This window comes from Anser cygnoides, chromosome 1 (assembly GCF_040182565.1).
Source record: "Anser cygnoides isolate HZ-2024a breed goose chromosome 1, Taihu_goose_T2T_genome, whole genome shotgun sequence".
Taxonomy (NCBI): Eukaryota; Metazoa; Chordata; class Aves; order Anseriformes; family Anatidae; genus Anser; species Anser cygnoides.
The window spans coordinates 24,627,466-24,650,340 of record NC_089873.1 but is presented as its reverse complement, the minus strand read 5'-3'; the positions used below and the strand labels follow the sequence as shown (position 1 = coordinate 24,650,340).

The window sequence follows — 22,875 nt, the reverse complement described above, 5'->3', positions numbered from 1 at the left end:
CAAGCAAAAAGAATCCACAGAAAAAAGAATCTGACTCTGAGATGATCTAAGATAGAAAAAATAGATGAATGTTTTCATAATTCCCACTCATTTTACCTTCTAGATCTTTTTTCTTTAATTCTTTACATTAGTTTTTCTTTAATTCTTTAAAATGAAATAAAATATAACAAAATAAAATAAAATAAAACAAACAAAACAAAACAGAGTAAAATAAAATAATAAAATAAAATAAAATAGCATTGTTTTGAGCTAGTTATTTTTATTTATAAATTATTGTGTCTGCTAGGAAGATCAGAACCAAGCAGTCATACGGTTTTCAAATACTTAGGTTATCCAGAAGTCATGCCAGAACTATTTTGCAACTAAAAACGTCAACAAATGTGCATTTTCTACCATCCCTGATGCTACGAGTGACAATTTGGACTTGATTTTTTCAATTCAAAACCAGTATTAAGCCTTCCTATTACAGACTGGGACCTCTCTTTCAAGAACTCCACCAAGAAGTGATGGACTGTCTCCAGAAGTATCAAGTCTTCGTGTTATTGTACACGTGACACCATTTTAACAGTATCTTCCCAAGAAAGTGAAGGAAGAGTGAATTTTCCTTTCTTCCACATTCCTTTCTTCCTTAATGTTCACAGCTACTTTTGGCATTAGAAACCCAGGAAAAAAAAATAAGCAATGAACACTCAAAAACTGGGTAGCATTCTCTTTCTCACTTATATAATTTTTCCATTTTCTGAGCGCTCTGTCAATTGGATTTGGATTGGCCTGTCTTTTCTGCTTAGATCACTGTCTAACCAGCATAGATGTAACGTTGTTTCTGGTCACACCTCGACTTGTTTAATTCACTTAGACCTTAATATTGAAAGATATACGAAATAAATACCTCACGAGCTAGAGTTAGTGCATTCAAAAAGGAAGTAGCTGCTTGAACATTTTAAAAAATGACACCAAAAATAGAGATTGACCTGAATTTTTAAAGAAAATTTTACTGTGACAATCTTCCAAGATAACTGTCCTGATGGTAGTTCTCCTAGGGAAGCTAATTGATTAGGCGATGGATTTAGGGTTTCCTCTCAGAACAGACAGTTTTTATTCACTTGACATAATCCTTTAAGACTTGGAATACCTGTTGATATATTTTGCTGTCTAGAGGTCTTAAAACTTGTAATAATTTGCAGATGTCAATTGACACATTGTAGGAATAAGGTTCTTGAGAATAGGCATGGCATATGAGATAAAAATGGTATTCCAGTTCCAATGTGAATCAGAGATGATGGACATTTGGTTGGATATTGATTCATTCCAGCCCTCAACTTTGGAAACAGCTTCTCCTAGTGGCCTCTAGTGTGAAACTATTAACTTAAACAGGCCTGTTTTGCTGTGACAGGCTTGTGAAATAGTAACTGAATATGACTGACTTTTTTTTTTTTTTTCTTTTTTCCCCCCTCTGGAACATTGTTTATACTGGTGCTTTTTGCATATTTTACAAATGTTTAAATGTTACTTTTTTAAAGAAGCTTTCCTCATTAAAAGCTTAGACCATCACTTTGGTCTTTCATGGGAAAAATAAAAATAAAAAGAGTAAGAGAAAAGGAATGCACAGATTGATATTCAGATATATACACATACATACAGATGAGAACAGTAAGGCTGACCAAAATAATCTGCCAGAAAAAGATGAAAAATTCTGATGAAAAACAAAATATATGGAAAACAAAAATACTTCAGCTAAGGTCTTACATCAAGACACGTATATAATAAACTATATTTCAGGGTGTAGGGAAACCAAAACCATAAACTACAAGTCATCTTAGCTTTTAGAAACAAATTGTTTTAGAAGAAGGCAGTGCTTTCTAAGACTCAACAGGAGGAAAAAGCAAACAAACGAACAGTGGCAGTTTTCAAATTAGTAAAATTAAAATTTGTTTTCTTGTTTCTCAGTAAACAAGATTTAGAATTTTGATTAAGAGACTTTATTATCCATTTACCAGAAATTTAATATCAAAATTTTCCTTTAAAGCACAGTTCCATTAACCAACGCTTTTGTAGAGTTCATGGTTTATGCTAGACAAGTCTAAGAAAAACAGTGATTTACATTATCAGCTTAGAAGCAGGCAGAGCAGACATCTTTTTATTAACAGAAAAGAAAGAGAGCAAATTATCACATGGCAGTCACAGATAGCTTTAACCAACAAACACTTGAAGAGCAAACACTTTGTGGTTTATATTAACTATTCTACAAACATTCTGACAAAAAAAAAAAAAAAGTTGGCACAATAGAGCCTTCTGCCATATGCATTCCTCAAGCTGATCCTACATCTGCTTGCAGTTCATACCCTCTTTTTCACAGTGAATGAAAAAGACCAATCCTGAAGGCTACTAAAACATATTAAGGTGATAGATCAGCTTAATTTTCATGATGTTTTATGCAGGAATATTTTAGGTGGGATACATTATTGCTCTTTTACTCAAAAATTTAGAGTGTACTAACGTGCTATAATTTTAGCTCAGGCATAAGAGTATGTATAGACATTAGTCAGTTGAAGTTAATGACAAAACAATGTATAACGTTTAGGGAAGGTGAGAGTATGTGATAGCATTAGCTGTTCCTTCACTGCCTAAGATTGCACCTATCACCTTAAATATGCAAAACTTTGTTTGGATAGTTCTTAACAATGTGTGAATTATGATTTATTTTCTACTGACAATTTCTCTGAGGCTTTTCAGAAGCAGATATTTTTGTCTTGATACATTGAAAAATGTGCCTCTCTTAATATTTTAGTGAGGGCAGCTTTTGCAATCAGCATAGTATAATTATCGACACTTTCCAATACAGCACAATATCCTTCCTTAAACCAAAGATGAGGTCAATACGGCTTCACTTGGCACTTGTAACAGGGCCAAGAACTTTGCTTCTAGCTTTGAACTCAGGAGATCTCTACCAATAATGTTCCTGTGGCTATCTGCAACAGCAATATGTAGAAAGCTCTGTCATTAACTGAACAACATTAATTAAAAAATACTCAGCTATTTAGAGAGTCTTCACATCAGAGGCTTGGGGGTATGATGTTTATAAGTGAATCACTTAAAAATGAGAATACAGATTAATTTAAAGGAGGTTCATCTTTCTCTGTGTTCCATATCAATCAGAGATTATCAGTTTCCAAAGATGAAGCAGGAAGCAAGATGCTTTGCACAAGACGGTACATGAAACTGAAAGACTAGTGAAAAAATTCCGTTTTCAGCATTGCCCAGTGAGCCTCAGAAAAGGGGAAGATTATATTCACCTGAAGAAGAGCGATATAAACATCCAAGAATCAACTAGATTTTCCAGATTTGAGAGAACACTGCTTCTGATCTGGAAGCACAAATTCACATAGCATATCAGTCCTAAAAGATACATTTTCTTCCTTCATTATTCTGGGGAAATGGTGACTGATAACAAATGACTTCTTAATAAAAACATGCTTTGAGTATGAGACACCCACTCTCACCATTTCCATTATAGATCACTGATATAAAAATGAGACAAATTACAAAACCAAAAGACATCTGCTGAACTCTATTGATGCTGTATCAAACATGAGAGAGGATTTATATAAGATGCTGACAGACCGATGGAATATAACTTCCAGTGCAACACACCCTAAAGACCCTACACTGTAAGGGATCTCAGGCTCCTTCCTCCAGCTGTTGGACTGCCTGGGAACAGTTCTAAGATTAAAGCAGAAGGCCCAATTGGCAATAAAAGCAGTACAGAAGACCTTGCACCTGCTGTCATTACAACACAGACAGAATGAAAGAGCTCCCGGGGTTGGGTGAATAAGAAGCTCAGCAGAAAGAGGAAGCATCTTCAACAGCTTATAACTGATGTTCCACAAAATCCTGCTAGTAATGGTTTCATGGGAAAACCATAAAAACAAACAAACAAACAAAAAAAACCTATAAACTATACATACAAATATATAACACTTTTGGAAAGAGATCGAGTGGACAAAATATTTCATGTCAGATGGTGACCCTGTACACATATGCACTGAAACTTCTTACTTAAGATCTGTAATTTTAAATTAAGCCTTATTAGATATTGTTTATGAAAGATAATGGAGAAAAAAGCAAGATACAGACAACCTTACTTTAACTCTAGAGATCATTCTCTCATAGAGAAGAGAGGAAATATTTATTCAGAGCTTAAAAAAAAGATTAGAAGAGACAGAGCAATGAAATGATATTCCTTTACTTAGTCCAACAAAGTTCCTTGCCCCAGGTTTGAAAGGGTTGATTCCTCTGAACAGTCTTTTATCACTTGACACTAAGTGTAAAATTGCAATAAATGGTTCTTATCACAACATACTAGAAAAATGGAAAGAAATATATGAATGCATAACACTCTTCAAAGTTTCCATAGTTTCATTTCACTTATGTGTTCTTTTACTCCACTTTAAGATATTTCCTCCAGAGAAAACAGGAGCAAGAAGCCTGTCAGAGAGTCTACAGTGCCAAACGATGGCAAGGATCTAAGAGGAGCTCTCAAAGACTGCAAATCTATTGCAGAGATATCAACATTATTTCCAGTGGTGTTTACTGTGGAGGAAATGAGGACAGCTCTAATGCTGGAACCCTTCTTTGCTCACAGCTAAAAATCTTCATTTTCACTACAGGATCTGTCTAAAATTAAAGCAACTAAGAGTTTATGGAACAAATTAGAAAAATAAACAGGAAGAAGTTGCCTGGCCCAGAACTGAATTATCTGTGGTTGGGTGAAAGTGCTCACCAAACTGCCTTCCTCCAGAGAAGTGGGAGATGAAGAAGGTGAGATCAATTTAAAATTAAAAGTTTCTACGGGAGGTACGTGGAACTGCAGGCCAGTAATACATCCCAGAAAATTAGAAGAAACTATAATATAAGGATATTTAAGGATAAAATTAAAAGAAAGTTGGGTAAATATGATCTACTGTGAAGAAATCTGTATGGTTTTGAAGACACAAGGCAGGGGCATCCTATCTTCTGATCCTGATGTTCTCTAAAGGGATCAAAAACACATGGATGAGTGCAATCTGATTCATACAATGTACCTGGATTTCCAAAAACCTTTTTGCCAAACATTTTTAAGGCAAGAGAGTAGGAGTAGGAGTAAATGGTGAATATTTGCAGTGGAGGGATATTATCAGTAGAGTTCTGCAGTGATCCGTGCTGAGACCTGTGTTATGGTATTCATAAATGATCTGGCAAACAGCTAAAAACTGAGGTGATAGTAATTTTCGTGATAATTATGTGGAATAGCATAGAATTGCATAAGGACCTTATGAGATCAAGCAAGAATAAAACAACAAATAATGACCAAGGTATATAAATATAAGGAAAAATCATTTGCTATTTAGGACAGAGATCTTAGTGTTATGATGGATAATGTCATGAGGCTGTGTTGAGTAGCAGTGAAAAAAGCAAAACATCAGGGATTAGAAAAAAAGGATAGGGAATTAGCAGAAAATATCCATCCAGTGTAATCAATGCATAGTTCACTCATAATTGTTGAATCTTAAACAGAAAAGCAACAACAGAAGGATTTTTTATGTCTCTCTTCATCTGTTCCAGTAGCAAAAGAGACTGAAATGAGATCTGTAGGAGTCAAGATCAAAACAAGAGTTCTTTATGCAGGAGAAAGCTGAGTTGTGGAACTTGCTACCAAAGGTTCTAAGAATGCAAAGGGGTTACACAGATTCAGTGGTGCAATGGACAAGTACCTCAGAGGCTTGCTCCAGGTTACCAGACAGGCATATTCTGAGCAGTAAGGAGCTGGAGACTGAAAGAGCACTAAGAGTAAACATTACATACTCTTGCCCTTCTCTTACTCCAACCAGGTCAATGCTGCAGACAGGTGACTCACAGGCTTAGAAGAACCCTACTAAGGTAGGACTGCTCTATTCAAACACACATGGTGAAGATTTCAAAAGGAAGACAGAGAGAAACTATTTATCTTCAGTCATAAACAGGCTTTTGTAGCACTACTTTCACCTTCACTTATCATATATGAACTTCCAATATACCAGCTTTTTTTTTTTTTTTTTTTTTCTGAATAGAAAAAGGTATAACAAGGGAATATGCTTGAATTTTGAATTTTTCAATTCAGTCTGTAACTCAGCAGGTGGAAAGAAGTCACTTTACACTTCATGTGTTACCCAACAGCATCCATTTCAGTGAAGAGGGACTGAATAGAAGTCACAGCATGAAAAGTAGACAAAAGTGAAGGTGATGGGGAAGAAACAATAGCTCCTACTTGGACTGATTAGACTGAAATGTCGGCCTTCAGCCATACCCTATAGTTCCTTGTTCCGCCCATTTCACTTTCATCAGAGATATACAAGTGCAGTGTATGCATAACTGCAGTGCGAAAAGTTCACTTGTGAGCTAATGACTTTGATGGGGACCATTATAGTGGAACATTTCAGAAGACAAATGCTGCAAAGAGGAACCAAAGGAAATGCTTTTGTAAAGGTACAGCACACATACGCAGAAGCACAACCACGGAAATCTGATTTTATTTACTAGAGGAAAAGGAATCTGTTGATTCAGAAACAAGGACGTGTTTCTTTTTAAACAATCAGCAAGGCTGCTCTTTCAGTAGAAGATTTTGCTGTTTGGCTATTTAATAAGAGAATGTCTCTCTTAAGAATGTCAATGCACAAAAGCAGAAATGCCATTTCTAAGTAAGCAGTTTGTAGGCAGAGTCATAATGTTCTTCCCAGCAAGAAAGGGAAGGCACAAATGAGGCTTGGATTTCTCAGTCTAGGTCTCAGCACACTGTGGTCAATCCTGCATAAACATTTCTGTTCCTAAAGCAACAACAGTGGCATAAGAGACATAATAAGTACCAGTATTCTTGATAACTTTGTCGGAACTTGTGAACTACAACATTGTCACAGTTAGGAAAGAAAACAGCTGGGGACTGTTCTCTGGTCCTGAGAGCAGGTGACAAGGTCTGCTGCACACAGCCTACATCAAAGCTCAGTTCAGTTCTCCTCCGCGTTAGTTATTGCCCCTGAAACTCTAGGACAACAATTCACTTTTATATGTTTATTCCAGGTGTTTTGAAATAAGAGCCTTTCTATTGTGTTACCATCTGCCAGAGTGGTGTTACTGAAGCGTGAAACAGATCTTGAATATTTCAAGTCCTAGGGTGTGGCAAAAGAGCACAGGAGATACCTGAGGGTTCAAAATCGGCTGGAAGAATTCTGAAGAAATATGAAGGGTAGAAAGAGTCAAAGGTGATTCAGCCTTGTTGGTAGTGTCTGCTGGGAGCAGACATGCAATCCCACAACCATGCCTGGTATCTCAGAGAGTGTCTGTGACTAATGGGCAGTTGGGGTCCATTGTATGAGACCTCTTCCTCACCAGCTTTATTTAATAAATCAGATGTAGCCACTGGTGTGCCCAGCATATGTCCTGGTATGGCCCCAGAATATTTTGCAGATCTCTAATTTGTGTCTGAGTTTATCCTCACCAGGCTACCAGAAATCATGAAGGTGAGTGACACCTTTATCTAATTATTTGACTGATGTCACTAGATTGCTTGTTAGTCTAAAATTCATGTTTAAAAGAAATTGCTAATATGAACTGTAGACACAGCTGCATTTCCACATGCTCCTCTATCACCTGACTTCATGATCATCTTCGATGATCTTTCTCAGGCTTGTGGAAGGTCCAAGATCCCTCTGTGAAGCAAAGGGGAAATATACATTGAATACATCATGCCCAGAGCATAAAGCTCTTTGTCTTTGTTATGTCGTCTTTCTAATTCTCAGCCTGACTTATAAAACTAAGATGTATAACGCCATGGATCAGCCTAGAACTTTGGCCTGTCATGCATTGTCTGTGAAATTCTTTCTTCCCTTTTACTATTTCTTAGTGCTGCAGCAGATGAATGAGTGGATGTATTATGTGTGTATATGTGTGTCTGTCATCCTCAGTGAGTGTGTCTGCTTCTGTCCTTGACTTACTTTTCTTCTTTCTTCATGTTTCTTTTTTCTTCCTTTTTACAATATCTCAGTTCTAGTCAGACCCTCTCTGTTCAACACGTCTTTTATTCCTAAAACACTCATAATGCTATTCAGAGAGTATCTGTACAGAAGGAATAGACAGAATACAAACAGAGTGCTTACCACTGTGTAAATGATGTGCTCTCTGAGATATTTTCGTGCACTGCACGCACTGTTGTCCTTCACTTAAATTATGAAATAAAAAGAAATATATCTACTTTCCTTTTGAATTCTTGAAATAAGTTTGAGCAATTATCACTGCATGTTTGTCTTGTTAGGTTGAAACCAGTAATAAAAAGGCTAGAAACAACAAAGACTTAGACTCAATAGGAAATACGAATGTGTCAGGTTCTTCAGGAACTGACAAAAGAAGCGTGCTTTTACAGAGAATAGGTGACCAAGTAAAAGCCAGAAAATCTCCTAACTTACCAGTATGAACGTCAAGATTCTTGAGAATATTGCAGGCACATTCCAAAGCATTTAAACTTTGGATATTATAATCAAAGATTACATAATGTTAAAATCTCCCACTGCCAAACCATTCAGGTCACAAATGCCCAGATCCTGTTCTAACAGACAGCAGGCTTGACTAAGCCAATGAAGGAAACAATATTCTTTTTAAGGATTGTCCCTTCTTTATTGGCTCATGGATGAGTAAAACAGCCTCCACAACTGACTGGCTGCAAGACAAGACAAGCAAAGAAGTTGGGAACAAAGCCTTTCTTTCCCCTTATCCCTACCAGGGTTCGATTTTGGGGATTTACTGAAAGCATCATAGGAACTGCTTTTTGGGACTGTGAGCAGCTTTTTCCCTTGTGGCAGGACTGGATCAGTTGAGAGGGGGTGATTGATTATTTTTCTTATTTTTGAACTTTAAAAACATATTTCCTATGTCACTCTACAAATCTAGTATGCACAGTAGGTTGCAAATACATGTCATCCTGTAATTTGATAGATTGCCCATCCCACTCCCCACTGTAGTACAGGGAAGAAAGACAAGGATATACTGGAGCCAGTTCAGTGGGGAGGGCCATCACATTGGTTAGGGGAGAGAGCACTTGCTCTGTGAAGGACAGACTGGGGGAACTGGGCTTGGTCAGCCTGGAGGACAGGTGGCACCTAGGAGGACTGAACAGCAGCTACTGGGAGGTTGTCAAGAAAATGGAGTCAAACTCTCTTCCAGTGGTGCAAGACAGGAGAATAACAGACAACGTATCCATAACTAATTGAAGTAAGACGGGTTCAAAGTGGGTAAAGCCTTGACTGGATAAAGCCCTGAGCAGCCTGGTCTGACCCCACCGCTGACCCTGCTTTGAGCAAGAGGTTGTACTACAGACCTCCTGAGTTCCTTTCTACCCTGAGTTATTCCGTGATTTCCTATCTCCAACACCCAGCAGAGCTAGCTCCATCACAACATGGAATAAGACATAGATGAGGCAAAGACTTCTTTTAAAGAATTTGTGCTACTGCTTCTAATGCTTAGCACAGAAAATCAACAAATTTATTTTTAACAAATCTTTCACTATCAAGAGGAAGGAAGAATCATCACAAGAGCATTACTGTGACCAGTGATCCAGCCTATTCCTTGTGTGGAAAGAATCACAGAAGCGTCCTAACTCCCCCTGGATGGGGGTCATACCACATTCCCAATATGTTTTTTCTCCTTGTAGTAGCACAGTCAGAAGAACTGAGTATTCTATGGTAAGTTGCCAAGCTACAGACTGTTGAAAAACTGTCAAAGCCTCCCTTATACTGCAAAATTGTTCAAAATGTTCACTGAAAACACCACTCGCTAGCACAATACAAATGCAGAATGCAGGATGATATCCTGCCTTGAATCAGTCTATAGAGTGCCCAAGAAAACACACTGCATTAAGACAGTATAAATAGAAAAGAAAAAATAATATATATATATATATATTAATGTAATCTGTACACAACCCCAAAGATCCTTGAAGAAGCTTTCATGAACTAATTTCCAGTGTGTGCAACTTCTCTGTCTGGTAAATACAAGAGCGTAGAAATACTTTTGCTTCATCCTAAGGTTAGCAGTAAATTACCTGTTACCATGAACATGAGAAGCACAAAATGCAAAACTGTAGTGGAGCAAGGTTGGATCGATGACAGAACCATTTTCTGAATGTTCAATCAGCTCATTAAGATAGCAAAGATGTCGGTGACAGCCTCTCACTCCGTAGCGAGCACAGTATTCATCTAATACGAAGACCTGACCTGGGCTAAACCAACCCTGAAAGAGAAAGGAAAAAAACAAAACAAAACAAAACAAACAAACAAACAAAAACACACACATGTTGAGATTTCTTTTCCCACTCACAACTTTTAAATCAAACAAAGAACAGAAGTATGTATTTTTATGTGCATTACATAATTTTTTTATAGTAAAATAATTTATACCTGACTAATGCTGATAGCACTGGAAGTTAGATCCAACAATAAACCTCTTGCTGAAAGGACTAAATGTCAGGAAACTATTTGCAGTTCTGAGTTACCATGACTATGAAATACATGGTTGATCAAAACAAGGTAATAATACATCCAAAGTCTGGTATAGATTTGATGATATCATAACCTAGCTGCCTGACACAAAATAAATTAATAAAAGTTGATAATAATCAACTTTATTATAGTAATTAATTGCAAGCTAAGAGAGAACATTTGGGTTATGGTGAGACAAACCAATGTGGATGATTAAAATACTGTTTCTCGATGGTCAGTTCTGTGTGGCTGCAACTTTAAACTGACAGATGAAATACAATTTGACCATTACTCCATTTCTTATGTAATATGCATGCATTACTACAAGAGATACAAAGCTACGTAGTTTGTTGAAAGCCATCTGATTTAGTAAGTTGAAAATGATTTGACCTTTAATGATAATTCGATATGCTGGGGAACTATTTTGACAGAGGGCTTCTTTGGGCACAGGCTTGATAAGACCAGAATGGCGTAACCCTGGCAAAGACATGACACCTTTGCATCCCAAAAACTGTTCTTGAGGGAACCCAGAGTGTAAAAAAAAATGGGTTCTTGATGTAGAAATGGAAAACAGAAAATCCTTGACTACTTTGTCTTCCAATTTGAGAAAAGATGCTACAATGAGCTTCCAAAAAGCAGCAGAGAAAAAAAACATAAAGCTTGGAAAACCATAGCTACTGCATAGCTGTTTTAAACAGGTGTTTTTCTTTGTTCTTTTCTTAATTGTGGTGATATTCCTCTATTATCAGTTCTGCCAAATGACTAAGAGAGATTTGGGAACACCTGAACTGAAATGTACAAATGACTTGAATAAGCAAAACAATTTTGTAAGTCATAAATTTATAGCATCAATTTAAGAACTGAAGACTATGTATCACTATTTTTTGTGAATACTTCTGCAAGCTTAGATATTTAATATTTATACAGAATAGCAGCAAAATATGCTACCAAAAATACTTAAAATACACCTCAGGTTAAGATCATCCATATCATAACTTTACTAAAAGATTGCATGAGACAAAATTCTAAATTTTATATTCTCTCCCAACTGTAGAATTTAACATTTTCAAACAAGTTAGCAAACAAAAACATCTCAATATTATTTTATAAATTTGTTTGCTCCCAATTCATTCTTTTGATGTCAATATTTCCATTACCTTAAAAGACTTCAGATATTTCTAGAGAACACTTAGCTTTATTACAGCACCCAGGACAGCATTCAGCATTTTAAACTAATAACCAGTCATGTAGCAATGGCTTATGTAGTTTACATAAAGTGTTTGCTGGAAAATGTGGTATTCTGCTGCAAGAAGATAGAAAGAGGATTTTATCTGAATTTCTGCAGTAATTTGTATCCTTGATGTAATAAACAATGGTCACAGCGATTGATATTCTGCCAGTATGTCATCAAAGTCATTGTCACTGATCTATATTTTTATGAAAAATGTGATAGAATGTGATGTACATGACAACTTCTAGTAGATTAAAAGCAAATAATCCTTTATTAAAATTTATGTATGTTCTCATAGCAGAACGTTCTGACAAGAGTGCAATTTTTTAAAGAACTCATTATTTTAACTTCAGACTCGGTAGGAGAGCAAAAATAGGAAACTGTTTTAGTGTGGTCATTTTAAATTATAAATGTAGTTTATAATGATTATAAATATAGGCCTTCCTTGCACTTGTCCAGCATAATACTCACAAGCACATAACAACTGTATGTTACAGAGTATTAGATAACTGCATGTGTTTTTTTTAGTTGAATTATTAAAAAAAAAAAGAAGAAGAAAGAAAGAAAGAACTCTCCTCTACCTAGAAGGATGTGAAATTAAAGAAGTTTAGGTCAGATAATAGTTGAATATAGGACTGAGCTTAATACTGATTCTTAACATTTTTATAAGTTGTATGTGTGATTAATCTATATTTTATTGAAATAAAAGAATGCACTTCTTCTAAAAATGATAAGAAATGAGCTGTTCAGGAAAAAAATCATACATATATTCATGTATTCTATTGCTACCTTGACAGTCTCAATTTTATAATTTAAAAAAAAAGATATATAGTTAAATGTGCAATTTAACAAAAAATGATCACCCATTCTACTTATTAAAAGCTGAATTTAAAAAAGAACAATAAGAAATGCATCTGCTTTATGGTTGCTATAGCACTGTGTATTTCACATAACCTTTTCTAAAAGTTCCTGATTTCAAGGTTATATTAAGTGTCTTACTATATTATTATTATAAAAAAAGATTTTGACCCCAATGCACTGTTAGAAAGCTAACCATTTTCTCTTTGAGTGCCAATTACTTTGTACAGATGTACCTTCAGGCCTCTTCTTTGATTCAGTGTGCAACCCACAGACAGAAAATGAGTCCTTTAACTTTTTCTATACATACTTACTGGCAGTATTTTAAAAAGGAAGCAACTGTCATCAAATAATCTTTTTTTTTTTCTTTCTTCTTCTTTTTACACTTGCAAACAATCCTAAAAAACCCTATCATTATTTTTGTATTACGTGACTAGTCAGACCAACGAAAAAAAGTAGTGAAAAAAAATTTATCCTCTTTTGTTGCTGTTGGGATGGTAAAGTAAAAAAAATAAAAAATTAAAAAAAAGCATGCTATGAGACATTTCAGGTCCTTAGTAAGAGATGACAATTTCAGGCAGTATCAGGTGAAAAATAAAGCCTTGGGAAATTATGAGATGTGATCCACACAAAGATGTTTAACAAGTGTGTGTAATCTGATGGACTTCCACAAGATTGCTGCTGGCTTTCCCTACTGAAAATTAAACCAAAAACATCCCCATCCTCAACTTCTAACCCCATAAAGCATAGAATAGAAAGTGTTTCAAAGTAAAGGGAAACTGCAGCTACAAATGCAGAAGCATGTTATGCCAGTATCTTTTACAGCTGTCTTTGATATAGAGATCCCCCTTTACTTGTTTTTGTTTAATAATAACACTCCCGTTTGTTTCTTGCAATTCAGGTAATACAACACATCCATATATTTATACCGCCTGTGGTCCTACTTCCTTTCTTTTAGTATTTTTTCTTCTTCACAGCCCATCAGAATGAAGAATTACAAGATAGGTGAAAATGTCTGACATGAGGTAACTGCATCTGTACCTTGAAATGCCTGTACAGGTGTCAGTAAATCCTACCCCAGGGGCTTTTACCATTATTAAAACTTTCTGTTTTTATTCAGACCTCCATAGAAGACATGACAAATTTCAACTGATAAAATCAGAGACAGTTTGGGTCTCTTTGCTTTCTATTGAGTGGCACAGCAGCAGTTTGCAAGTGTATAATTTTCAAATTTGAAAGCAATCGATTGGACCCTTTATTCCAACTACAACCACAGGTATTGAATGAATGAGGAAGAAAGGACTACTTTGTAACAACTATTTCTCACTTCTTTATAGCTATCTTCTAGTCTATACTCACCAAACAAGAATAGGAGTCATTCAATCTATGATCCAAGGTCTGCCTCTGAAGCAGTCTAAAGAGGGAAGCATGGTCAAATTTGCAGGGATTAGCAGAAATAAACTCCTCCATGCCATGTTTCTGACCACGGTCTGTATCTGTTTATACAAAGGAGAAAATGTGCAGAGCAATACATGTGAGTGTCTGTGCGGATTCACAAATACGAGCGTAACATGGTGTATAATTCTCAATACATGAAGTCTCTTGAAAAAATTGCAAAGAAATTACAATTCTTAGTTACATAAGTACAATTCTTAGTTACGTAAGTAGGTGCTTGCAAGTGCCTTATTAAAGAATCTTTTTTTTTTTTTTAATCTGACAAATAGCATTATTGAATTATTTTTCTACCATCATAAAAATCTATGGAATGTAACAGTTAGAAAAAAAGTTGATACCCACTGACAGATGAAACAAAACAATTTAGAAAGGCTACCTGAAAACACAACATAGGACATTAAAATAATTCTGCAAACATGGTCTTCAAACACTTCAAATGTTACAATTCACAAAACAATTTGCAAGTACAAAAAAATGTGTTCTGTAATTTATATTTTATTTTTTATTTTTTATTTTTTTGTGACTCTAGTTTTAGCAAAATAGCCAAATAAATATTCTTCACTCCACTGGAAAAAAAAAATAGAAAAAGAAAAGGTTTATGCATTTATTTCTATAGACAAGAAAGAGCATATTTACTGTAGATCAAAGTACCACTCATAGAAATATTCATCATGGCTTGAAGCCTACTTCTCAAATGGCAAACTGGAGCAGAAATGAACACACTGGCTTGAGCTAGGTCATTTCCAGCCTTCTTTTTGTACTCAGCTTTTAATGAGAGAAACCTTAATGTAGTAATGGCAAAAAGCTCCTTCAACCTTCAAGCAAAGAGTAGTGAAAAAGGGAGCAGCATTTTTGTGTAAATACATTGAGAAAACATACCATCCCAAATGGCACTTCAATCAAAGGCCCAAATTTATTGTTCTTCACAGATTGCATCTTTCAACGCCTTTAAACCCCGCGGGTTTATCAAAAGAGAAGCTCTAGTGATTGCTTTCATTAATGCTATGTTTTGTCAAAATCCTCAATGTGAATTATCTATCAAGTATGGACAGAAAAAGCCTTACAGTGCCCAAAAGGACTAGTTATGTATTAGCACATTAGCTGTCTTGGATTCTATAGACTGTATTGGGGTGAACAGTCTTATCAACTTAAAAATTGACTTCCCCTTTCAATAGGGTCTTGGCTCTTTGTTCCTTTAAATTCAAACCTAGGTCTTTTTATATTCGTTACTAGAAAAGTACAGATCTAAGTGTATCCTAAATGCAGTTTTGAAAACCTGCATAGTACAAAACTAAAATTTCTAAAGAAAAGGAGACAAAAGTTTATTGATTAAACCCAATTATTGAGTCAGGTTCATAATAAAACTCAATATTGATCTGTGGGCATGATGCTAACATAATCAGTCACATTTAGAAATTTAGCCCCAGATCATATTGATCCATGTCAAGTCCAACTTTCAGCTGTATTTGTGGATGGGAGAATTATTTAATTCAAGCTGAAGGATCTGCAGCATCACATCTTGGAAAGATGCAGAAACTAATTCATATCACTTGGCTTTGCATTGTCAAAGCAAGAGTCACATCCATGTGACAGATTTCACCAAGGTGGATGTAGCAAATAAACAGTATGACAATACATCGATGATGTAAGGTATGAGACTATCATCCCAGAGAAACAGCAGCATGTATTTTTAATGACTAAAGGATCAGTAGCATATGTGATTACACAGATTAACAATATTTCCATAAGCATTAGAATAGCCTATCATTAATGACAAGCTTAGCTTATATTTTTGACAAAGCTACATGAAATGCTTTCTCTTAATTAGTATAATTTAAATATATTTAAACACATGAATTCAAAGATAAACTGATATCAACAAAACCACTTACATTACTGAAAGTACTAAACTACAATGTGAAAACATTTTCAGTTTCAAAAATGATACACACACCTAAAAGTTTTCCAAACCCAATCTAATATGTGACTGTTTTCTATATGTCTTGTAAGTTTTCCATCTTACATGGGTATCTGATTTATTAACTCCTTTAAAGTAAGGCAGATCACAGAAAAGGAGAAGAATTAATATTTACTTCTGGCAGTGGTCTGTACAAATTATACTGAGCTAAATCTTTCTTAATTGGCTTGATTTTTTTTCTCTGTTTTACTATACATAAAAAAAATATCTCTGTAAATACTGAAAATAAATTAAGTCTTTTGAAATTGGGAGACTGCATGTAGAAAATGAAACATGGATTCAACATTCTGATAGAGTCATCTAGATAATCTGAATGTGTACGGCAACCTATTAAATACAACACAGCTTCTGAAAGCAGGATTTTGTTAGATAATTTGTGTAAAATAAGCAAAACCATTTATTTTAAAATGCACATACTTGCTACATTTAATTCTACAGAAAGACCCACGAATGACCACCATCTCTAAGTGAATCAAACATAACAGATAACACTGTCAAATAGTAACAGAATATCTGTTACCAAATATAGTCTAACAACAGAAAAAGCAATTAAAAACTTACCTTTACTTGCTGTAGGCAAGCAAGAAATAATGGAAAAATAAATCTGATGTAATATTCGCATCTTATTTTGCTATTATGATATACATACGAGAGAATTCATAAATCTTTTTGAAATAAAATGGATTAAAAAATATAAGAACTTAAAGATTATGAGGAAATAATAAATGTTATATGAATGTGATTTAAAAATGGTTAGAACGATTGTATTTTTCAAATACCTAAACAAATGAGCTTTTTATGTCCTGTTCAGGCTACAACCAAATGCAATAGACATAAAAGAGTGCTATATTGTCATATATAGTTAAGAAAGAAATACAATTCTATTTTCTTCTCAGCATTCTCTCAACCTTGGGAAATATCGGGAAGGGGAATTGTGAAGAACTCTGGGGCAATAATACTTCTGTTTTTTTCACAATTAATTTCCTGCCCTTCTTAAAGGAATTTGTTGTTCTGCTTTCACTGGCCTATAACACAAACTCATGATTCTGGCTGACACTTCCATGTTACATGGTCTATTTCAGGCTGTGCATTTATTTCACTGTTTGGAAACCGTTAGCCAAAACACTATCCATTTTCTTAGCTCAAGGTGTATTTTAGATCAAATGTGTATTTTGAAACCATGGTAAAAACTTACGAAAGCTATTGCATAAGTTTTAGTAAACCCTTTGGGTGTTCTTTCAGCAGGCACATTCATCTTAGCAGAACAGCATACTGAATATGCCTTTTGCAAGCTTCGCAAGAAAATTCCAATTTTAGCCCAGCTACAAATGCTACAAAAATCCTCAGGGACACAGTAGAGTTGAGTGAATTGGGACTAGCAAGAACTCCAGGCTTACAGCACATGCTGGTTCCTAGTTGTAAGCAAATCAGTAGGCACGATCTCTGCCCTGTTCCAGCCCAGAAGCAAACACGTTTTCTGTAGCATTTACTAGGGCACAATCCTGCTAGGGCGAACTGCAGAAATTGGCCCTGTAAAGTGGTGACGTCCTCCCTTTTGTGGCTCCCAGTGACATCCCTGTTGAGTCTTAGCACTGTGGAAGCAATTTGAACTAACTCAGGTAGGCAGGAAAGAAGGTAGAGAAAGAAATCTAGTACTGTAGGGAACAAAAAGATTTAGAGACTGGGAGGGTAAGCACTATGACTTGGTTACAGAAGAAGCTGGAACTGGTTGGATGAAGATGAAGGTGCACATACTCTTTGCAAAAGACGGGCAAGACATACATTACTTTCCTTAAATGCTACTCCACAAGACAGTGGCAGCTTACCCTGGGAACATTTCAAATCCTGATCATTGACTAGGACTCCAAAGTGCTACATGTTTAGAAACACTGGCCAAAGAGACAATCCATGCCCCCAGAATCTTATCATTTAGATATCAGACAATGGAAAGTGGAAGAATATAAGAAAACAGACTGGCCAGTAAGGCTTGAGCTGGGGATAGCACACTGATGGACTGCTACTGCTCTGCTGAAGGACAAATTTGATAAGGATACGAGACAGTTTTCGTATGTTTTTGAGTAGCACGGTGGAGAGGATAAAGGTGACTTACTGACTGCCTAAGGAGTGGGTGGTGGAGGCTGGCGTTAACCTCTCCTTCCTACAAGGGGAGTAGCTGGAGGCAAGCAGAACAAGGACAGGAAGGGGAACTGAGGAACTTGCAGGAAGAGTGGAGTTATTCCACTCTTACAGGTGGCAAAATGTATGGTGGATATAAAGATGCCAAGCCTACTGAGAAAACTATGTAACATGAGAAGACAGCTTTTATTTCTGTTTGTTTTTAAAAGATCAAGTAAATCATACATGCGCAAGCACCTCAGAACTGTTTTAAAAGAATTGCCTTACAATAATATCACCAAGCATTCAAAATCTGAGCAATGATATCATAAGGTCAAACAGCAGCATTTCTTGTGTGCTAGTATTATGACACCAGCAGCTTAATACCACTTATAATCTGGTTCTCCCAGAAAATCAAAAACAACAACAACAAAAAGTTCAAAGATTCAGAGTGATAAAAATAAAATATAAAAGAAATATAAAATTCATCATTTTGGGTCTCATTTACTTCTATACCACTAAACCATGATAGGTAGAGAATTTTTATGATGCTTGTCATTGGACTATCCAAATAGATTGAAAATGTCAATGTTATATTTCCATGACTAATCCCAAAACATTAACTCATTTGGCAAATTGCCTGCACTATCTTCTTGATTATGTAACACTGACTGCTCTACATGGACGATTTAATTGTCTGCACAAGCTCCCTCTGCAATGCACTTTTGGTCAGCTAGATGTTTCATTTGGAAATGTCTTCAACTTTGCCATCATTGGATTGATGGCTTGTGATATTAATGTGTGGCTATGAATTTGACTCACTTTGCTACTTAATAAATTGGATTTTACATTCTGCACATGGGTTTTAAAAAACTTTAAAAGGGCTTCTTTTCCTTCTTCTCTGTAGATATGTTCACAAAGAGACCATCTCTGAATTCATGGTGCCACAGGACCAGAGAGATGTTTGGCTTTGTGTTGCCTCACCTCTGCTTTTGTAGTGTTGCTTACAGTATGCAAAATACTTTACCTTAACACACCCCTCTGGTGTGTAGTTAGACCACTCTTTGAAATTGGTTCAGATTAAAAATTCAACAGATGTCAGTGCTTTTGTGAGATAAAACATGTTTTATTAAGTTTTCTTTACAACCCAGTCAGGATTTTGGATACCTATTGCTCAGTGTAACCAGCACATTTTACTGTCATCTAGTAGCATAATGATAAAAGATTACAGTGTGAACAGAAGGATGTGAAACTGAGTGATAGATAGCAGACTGACAGAGAACAGTGATTTTGAGTCAATTTGCCACAGATTTCAGATTATAAACCAAACTGAGTCTAAAACAGTCTCTCCTCTTCAACCCTACATATACAGATAGATGACAGAGGGGAAGGATTACTGTATACAGCCATATGATGTTGTAAACATTTTATAGCTATTAAGAAATCCTTGGAGTGTATTAGTTGTCTAGGTTAGAAAAGTTGCTCCCCTCAGCCCCTGAAACAATAAAATCATACGCTCCCTATGTGCAGATATCTACAAGACAGAATACTTTCTAATAGATTATATGAAAATTTCAACCGTTAATATACGCTACCTACCTTGATTTTCTTTGAAGCAATTATTTTCCTTAAAGAATGACAAGGAAAATTTAAATTGGATTTTTGTTTATTTATTTATGTTATTTTTTTTTTATATCCAGTGTAGTATTACACTGAAGGGTTCAAAAATCTAGTGGCCCGTCTAGTACATTTCAACTTACAATGTACTGTCTGCATTTCAATTTTTACATAGCTAATATATAAAGTGTGTGATAAAGCTGACCTAAATCTATAAAATCCTGAGAATAAATTGATGCTTTTCTATTCAACACTATACTGGCAGACTAGTGAAAAATAAAATGTACACCAAACACCATCTCCGTGGTAATATGTGGGTCAACTGTAATGAAGATGAAGCTAATTGTTGCATATTCATGGATTATAATAAAAATAATGACCTCCAAGTCAGGATTTCCCTGGCTGGTAATAATAATCTGAGTTAAAGAGCTTCTAGATAACAACAAACTGCTTGGCAAATCTCCCTAGTGAATGAGTTCTGCTTAATTGAACTTCACTGAGGGAGCCACAACATATTTTACCAACTACAACCAAAACCAAAGCCACAACAGAAAAAGAAAGCAACTTACAAAGCGGGGATACATCAGTGTTGACATTTCCTCCTTTAGGATTCATCTTCTGAGCTTGACTTGCAGGAATAGGCTTATAAGATTGACCTGTGGCTCTGTACATCGCTTGAACCCAGAGTATTCTATCCTGTTCATCATCACTGGCAAATATTACAGTATCGCCTTCTTTAACAGCATTGAAAAACATTCGACCACCCTGAAGACCTGAAGCAGGAAACAGGAAGGTAATCTTAGTAAGTCTGAGTTACTTCTAAATCACCATCAATACTAAGAACATTAAATCATTGGCTTTCATGTGTGTGTGTATAGGAGGGGGGGAGGTGGTCAATCATTTTATAGGTATTTATGACCTAGAAATAGGATAATATCTACAGCTATAGGGATCAAATGGTGATATAAGTAGAATCAACAATAGAAGTCAAGGGAGAACATATTTCCATTATTTCGTTTCTAGTTCAATTCCAATCTATTTCTTATTCATCTTCTCCATTTCACATGGTATTTTGTATTTTTCTAACACACTCTCCTCCAAGGCATCGTTTTCATAGCTGGATGTTACTTTATCTCTTCTTAAACAGAAGCAATTCCATACCTCTTATCAACCTTATTGCTCCTTCCTTGGTACCTTTTCTCATATGAGTACTTTACTTTGTGAGTGAACAACCAGAGTGGCACACAACATTCAATGTGGCTGCAACCAGGGATTTTTTTGTGACATAACATTGCCTTAGCTTTACAAATATCTTCTGAGCATTGTTTGACTTTTCATTTATTCTAAACATTAAGCCAACATTTTCAAAGATCAATCTACAATATCTTGAGGTCTCTTAATTCATAACCATCCGGTGTTTACATACAGTAGAATCATTTTTCTCTACATGTATAACTTTGATTTCCCTCTGCCAACCTATTACTAAATTGTATAGATTTTTCTGCTATTGTCATTTTTTTTTTCTTTATTACTCTGAGTAATTTATCTTTAGCAATCATTGCCACCATTCACATTCTTTTCTAAATCACTTATGAATATACTTCATGCTGCCACAAGATTCCACCATCAAAAACAGAGAGAAACGGGAAAGACTGACTAGACTTCATTATCTTTTCCTTGTATCATATGTGGTTTTATAATGTTTCAGGCAACGTTAGTGTGAATTTATTGTTCTTACAACAAGCTTCTTTCTATAACCATTATTTTTTCACTCCAGAAAATCTTAGAGGAATAATTGTAAAACCTTCAGATGCTGAAAAAAATAGCCTTGGTGGTTTTCAGTACTAAATCAAAATGAACAAAGTCAATTGGCTATTTTACACAAACATATTGTACTTCAAAACCATAAAAAATACCTGTGTGAGGAGCTGTATAATCCACAGTGTATCCTTCCAGTTGCATCAGTTCCTGAGGCTCAGATTTCTTTTCTCTGTAACTGCACATAGCAAATGTGTATTGGCTAACCTGAATAAGAAAGAACTTCTTAATCGCTCAGTTCCAGAGCTAATGTTGCACAATACATGTACCACTGCTTAAATTAGATCTCAGTTGTGCTGAAGAAACAAAAAACATTTTATTTTCTGTAAAACTTTATGTTCTTTCCCCTTCCTGCCAAAAGAAAGGAAGAAACAAACAAACAAAAAAAAGCTCTGAACACATCTCTTTGCAGTTTTCTGAAATACAACATATTTTTGGCTGTTGCTTTATGCAAAATTGAAATGAAGCTGTCATGGTTTAGGCTAGAATAGAGTTAATTTTCTCCATAGAGATTTGTATGATTCTATGTTTTGGATTTTTGGTGAAAGTAGTGGTGATAACACACTGGTTTTATTTGTTGTAGAGCAGGGCTTATACAGAGCCAAGGACTTCTCTGCTTCTTCTGTTGCTCTGCCAGCAAGGAGGCTGGGGGTGCACAAGGAGCTGGGAAGGGACACAGCCAGGACAGCTGGCCTAAGCTGGCTAAAGGGATATCCCATACCATATGGTGTCACGCTCAGTAATAAAAATTGGGCTAAAGAAGGAAGAAGTGGGGATGTTCGGAGTGATGGCATTTGTCTTCCCAAGAAACAGGCACAATAAGCCCTGCTTTCCTGGAAGTGGCTGAACACGTGCCTGCAGATGTGAAGCAGCAAATTAATTCCATGTTTTGCTTCACTTACACATGCAGCTTTTGCTGTACCTACTAAACTGTCCTTATCTCAACCCATGAGTTCTCACACTTTTACCTTTCTGATTCTCTTTCCCACTCTACCTGGGGAGACTGAGCAAGCACCTGCATGGTACTAAGCTTCCTGACATGGCTGAACCACAACAGAAGTAAACTAGGTTCAGCTAGGGAAAATACTTGGTGCCAATGAAACTGGTTAGCCTACTGTGCGAGAGAAAAGGTCCTGTATTCTAAGAAGCTGGAAAAAAAAAAGGACTTTTATATATAAAAATACTGTTTGCAGAAGGATTGCCAAAACCCTTATCATGCAGCTGGAAAGGTGATCACAAAACTAGCCAGTTCTATATAGAGAAGG

The 22,875-nt window shown here is 35.8% G+C and overlaps 1 protein-coding gene across 11 annotated transcripts in view; it reads right to left on the bottom strand.

The window, feature by feature from the left end:
• CADPS2 (calcium dependent secretion activator 2) overlaps nucleotides 1–22,875 on the bottom strand; it is a 311,398-nt gene that overhangs the window by 91,778 nt on the left and 196,745 nt on the right. For all 11 annotated transcript variants that reach the window (XR_010828792.1, XM_066990707.1, XM_066990733.1 and 8 more), the window contains 4 exons: nucleotides 21,709–21,817; nucleotides 20,362–20,565; nucleotides 13,987–14,123; nucleotides 10,103–10,290 (listed from right to left, as the gene is read on the bottom strand). Coding sequence is in view for 10 of the 11 variants with exons in the window: in XM_066990707.1 (XP_066846808.1) it covers nucleotides 10,103–10,290; nucleotides 13,987–14,123; nucleotides 20,362–20,565; nucleotides 21,709–21,817 (638 nt within the window). In the remaining variant the exon portion in view is untranslated. The remainder of the gene's footprint in view (nucleotides 1–10,102; nucleotides 10,291–13,986; nucleotides 14,124–20,361; nucleotides 20,566–21,708; nucleotides 21,818–22,875) is intronic.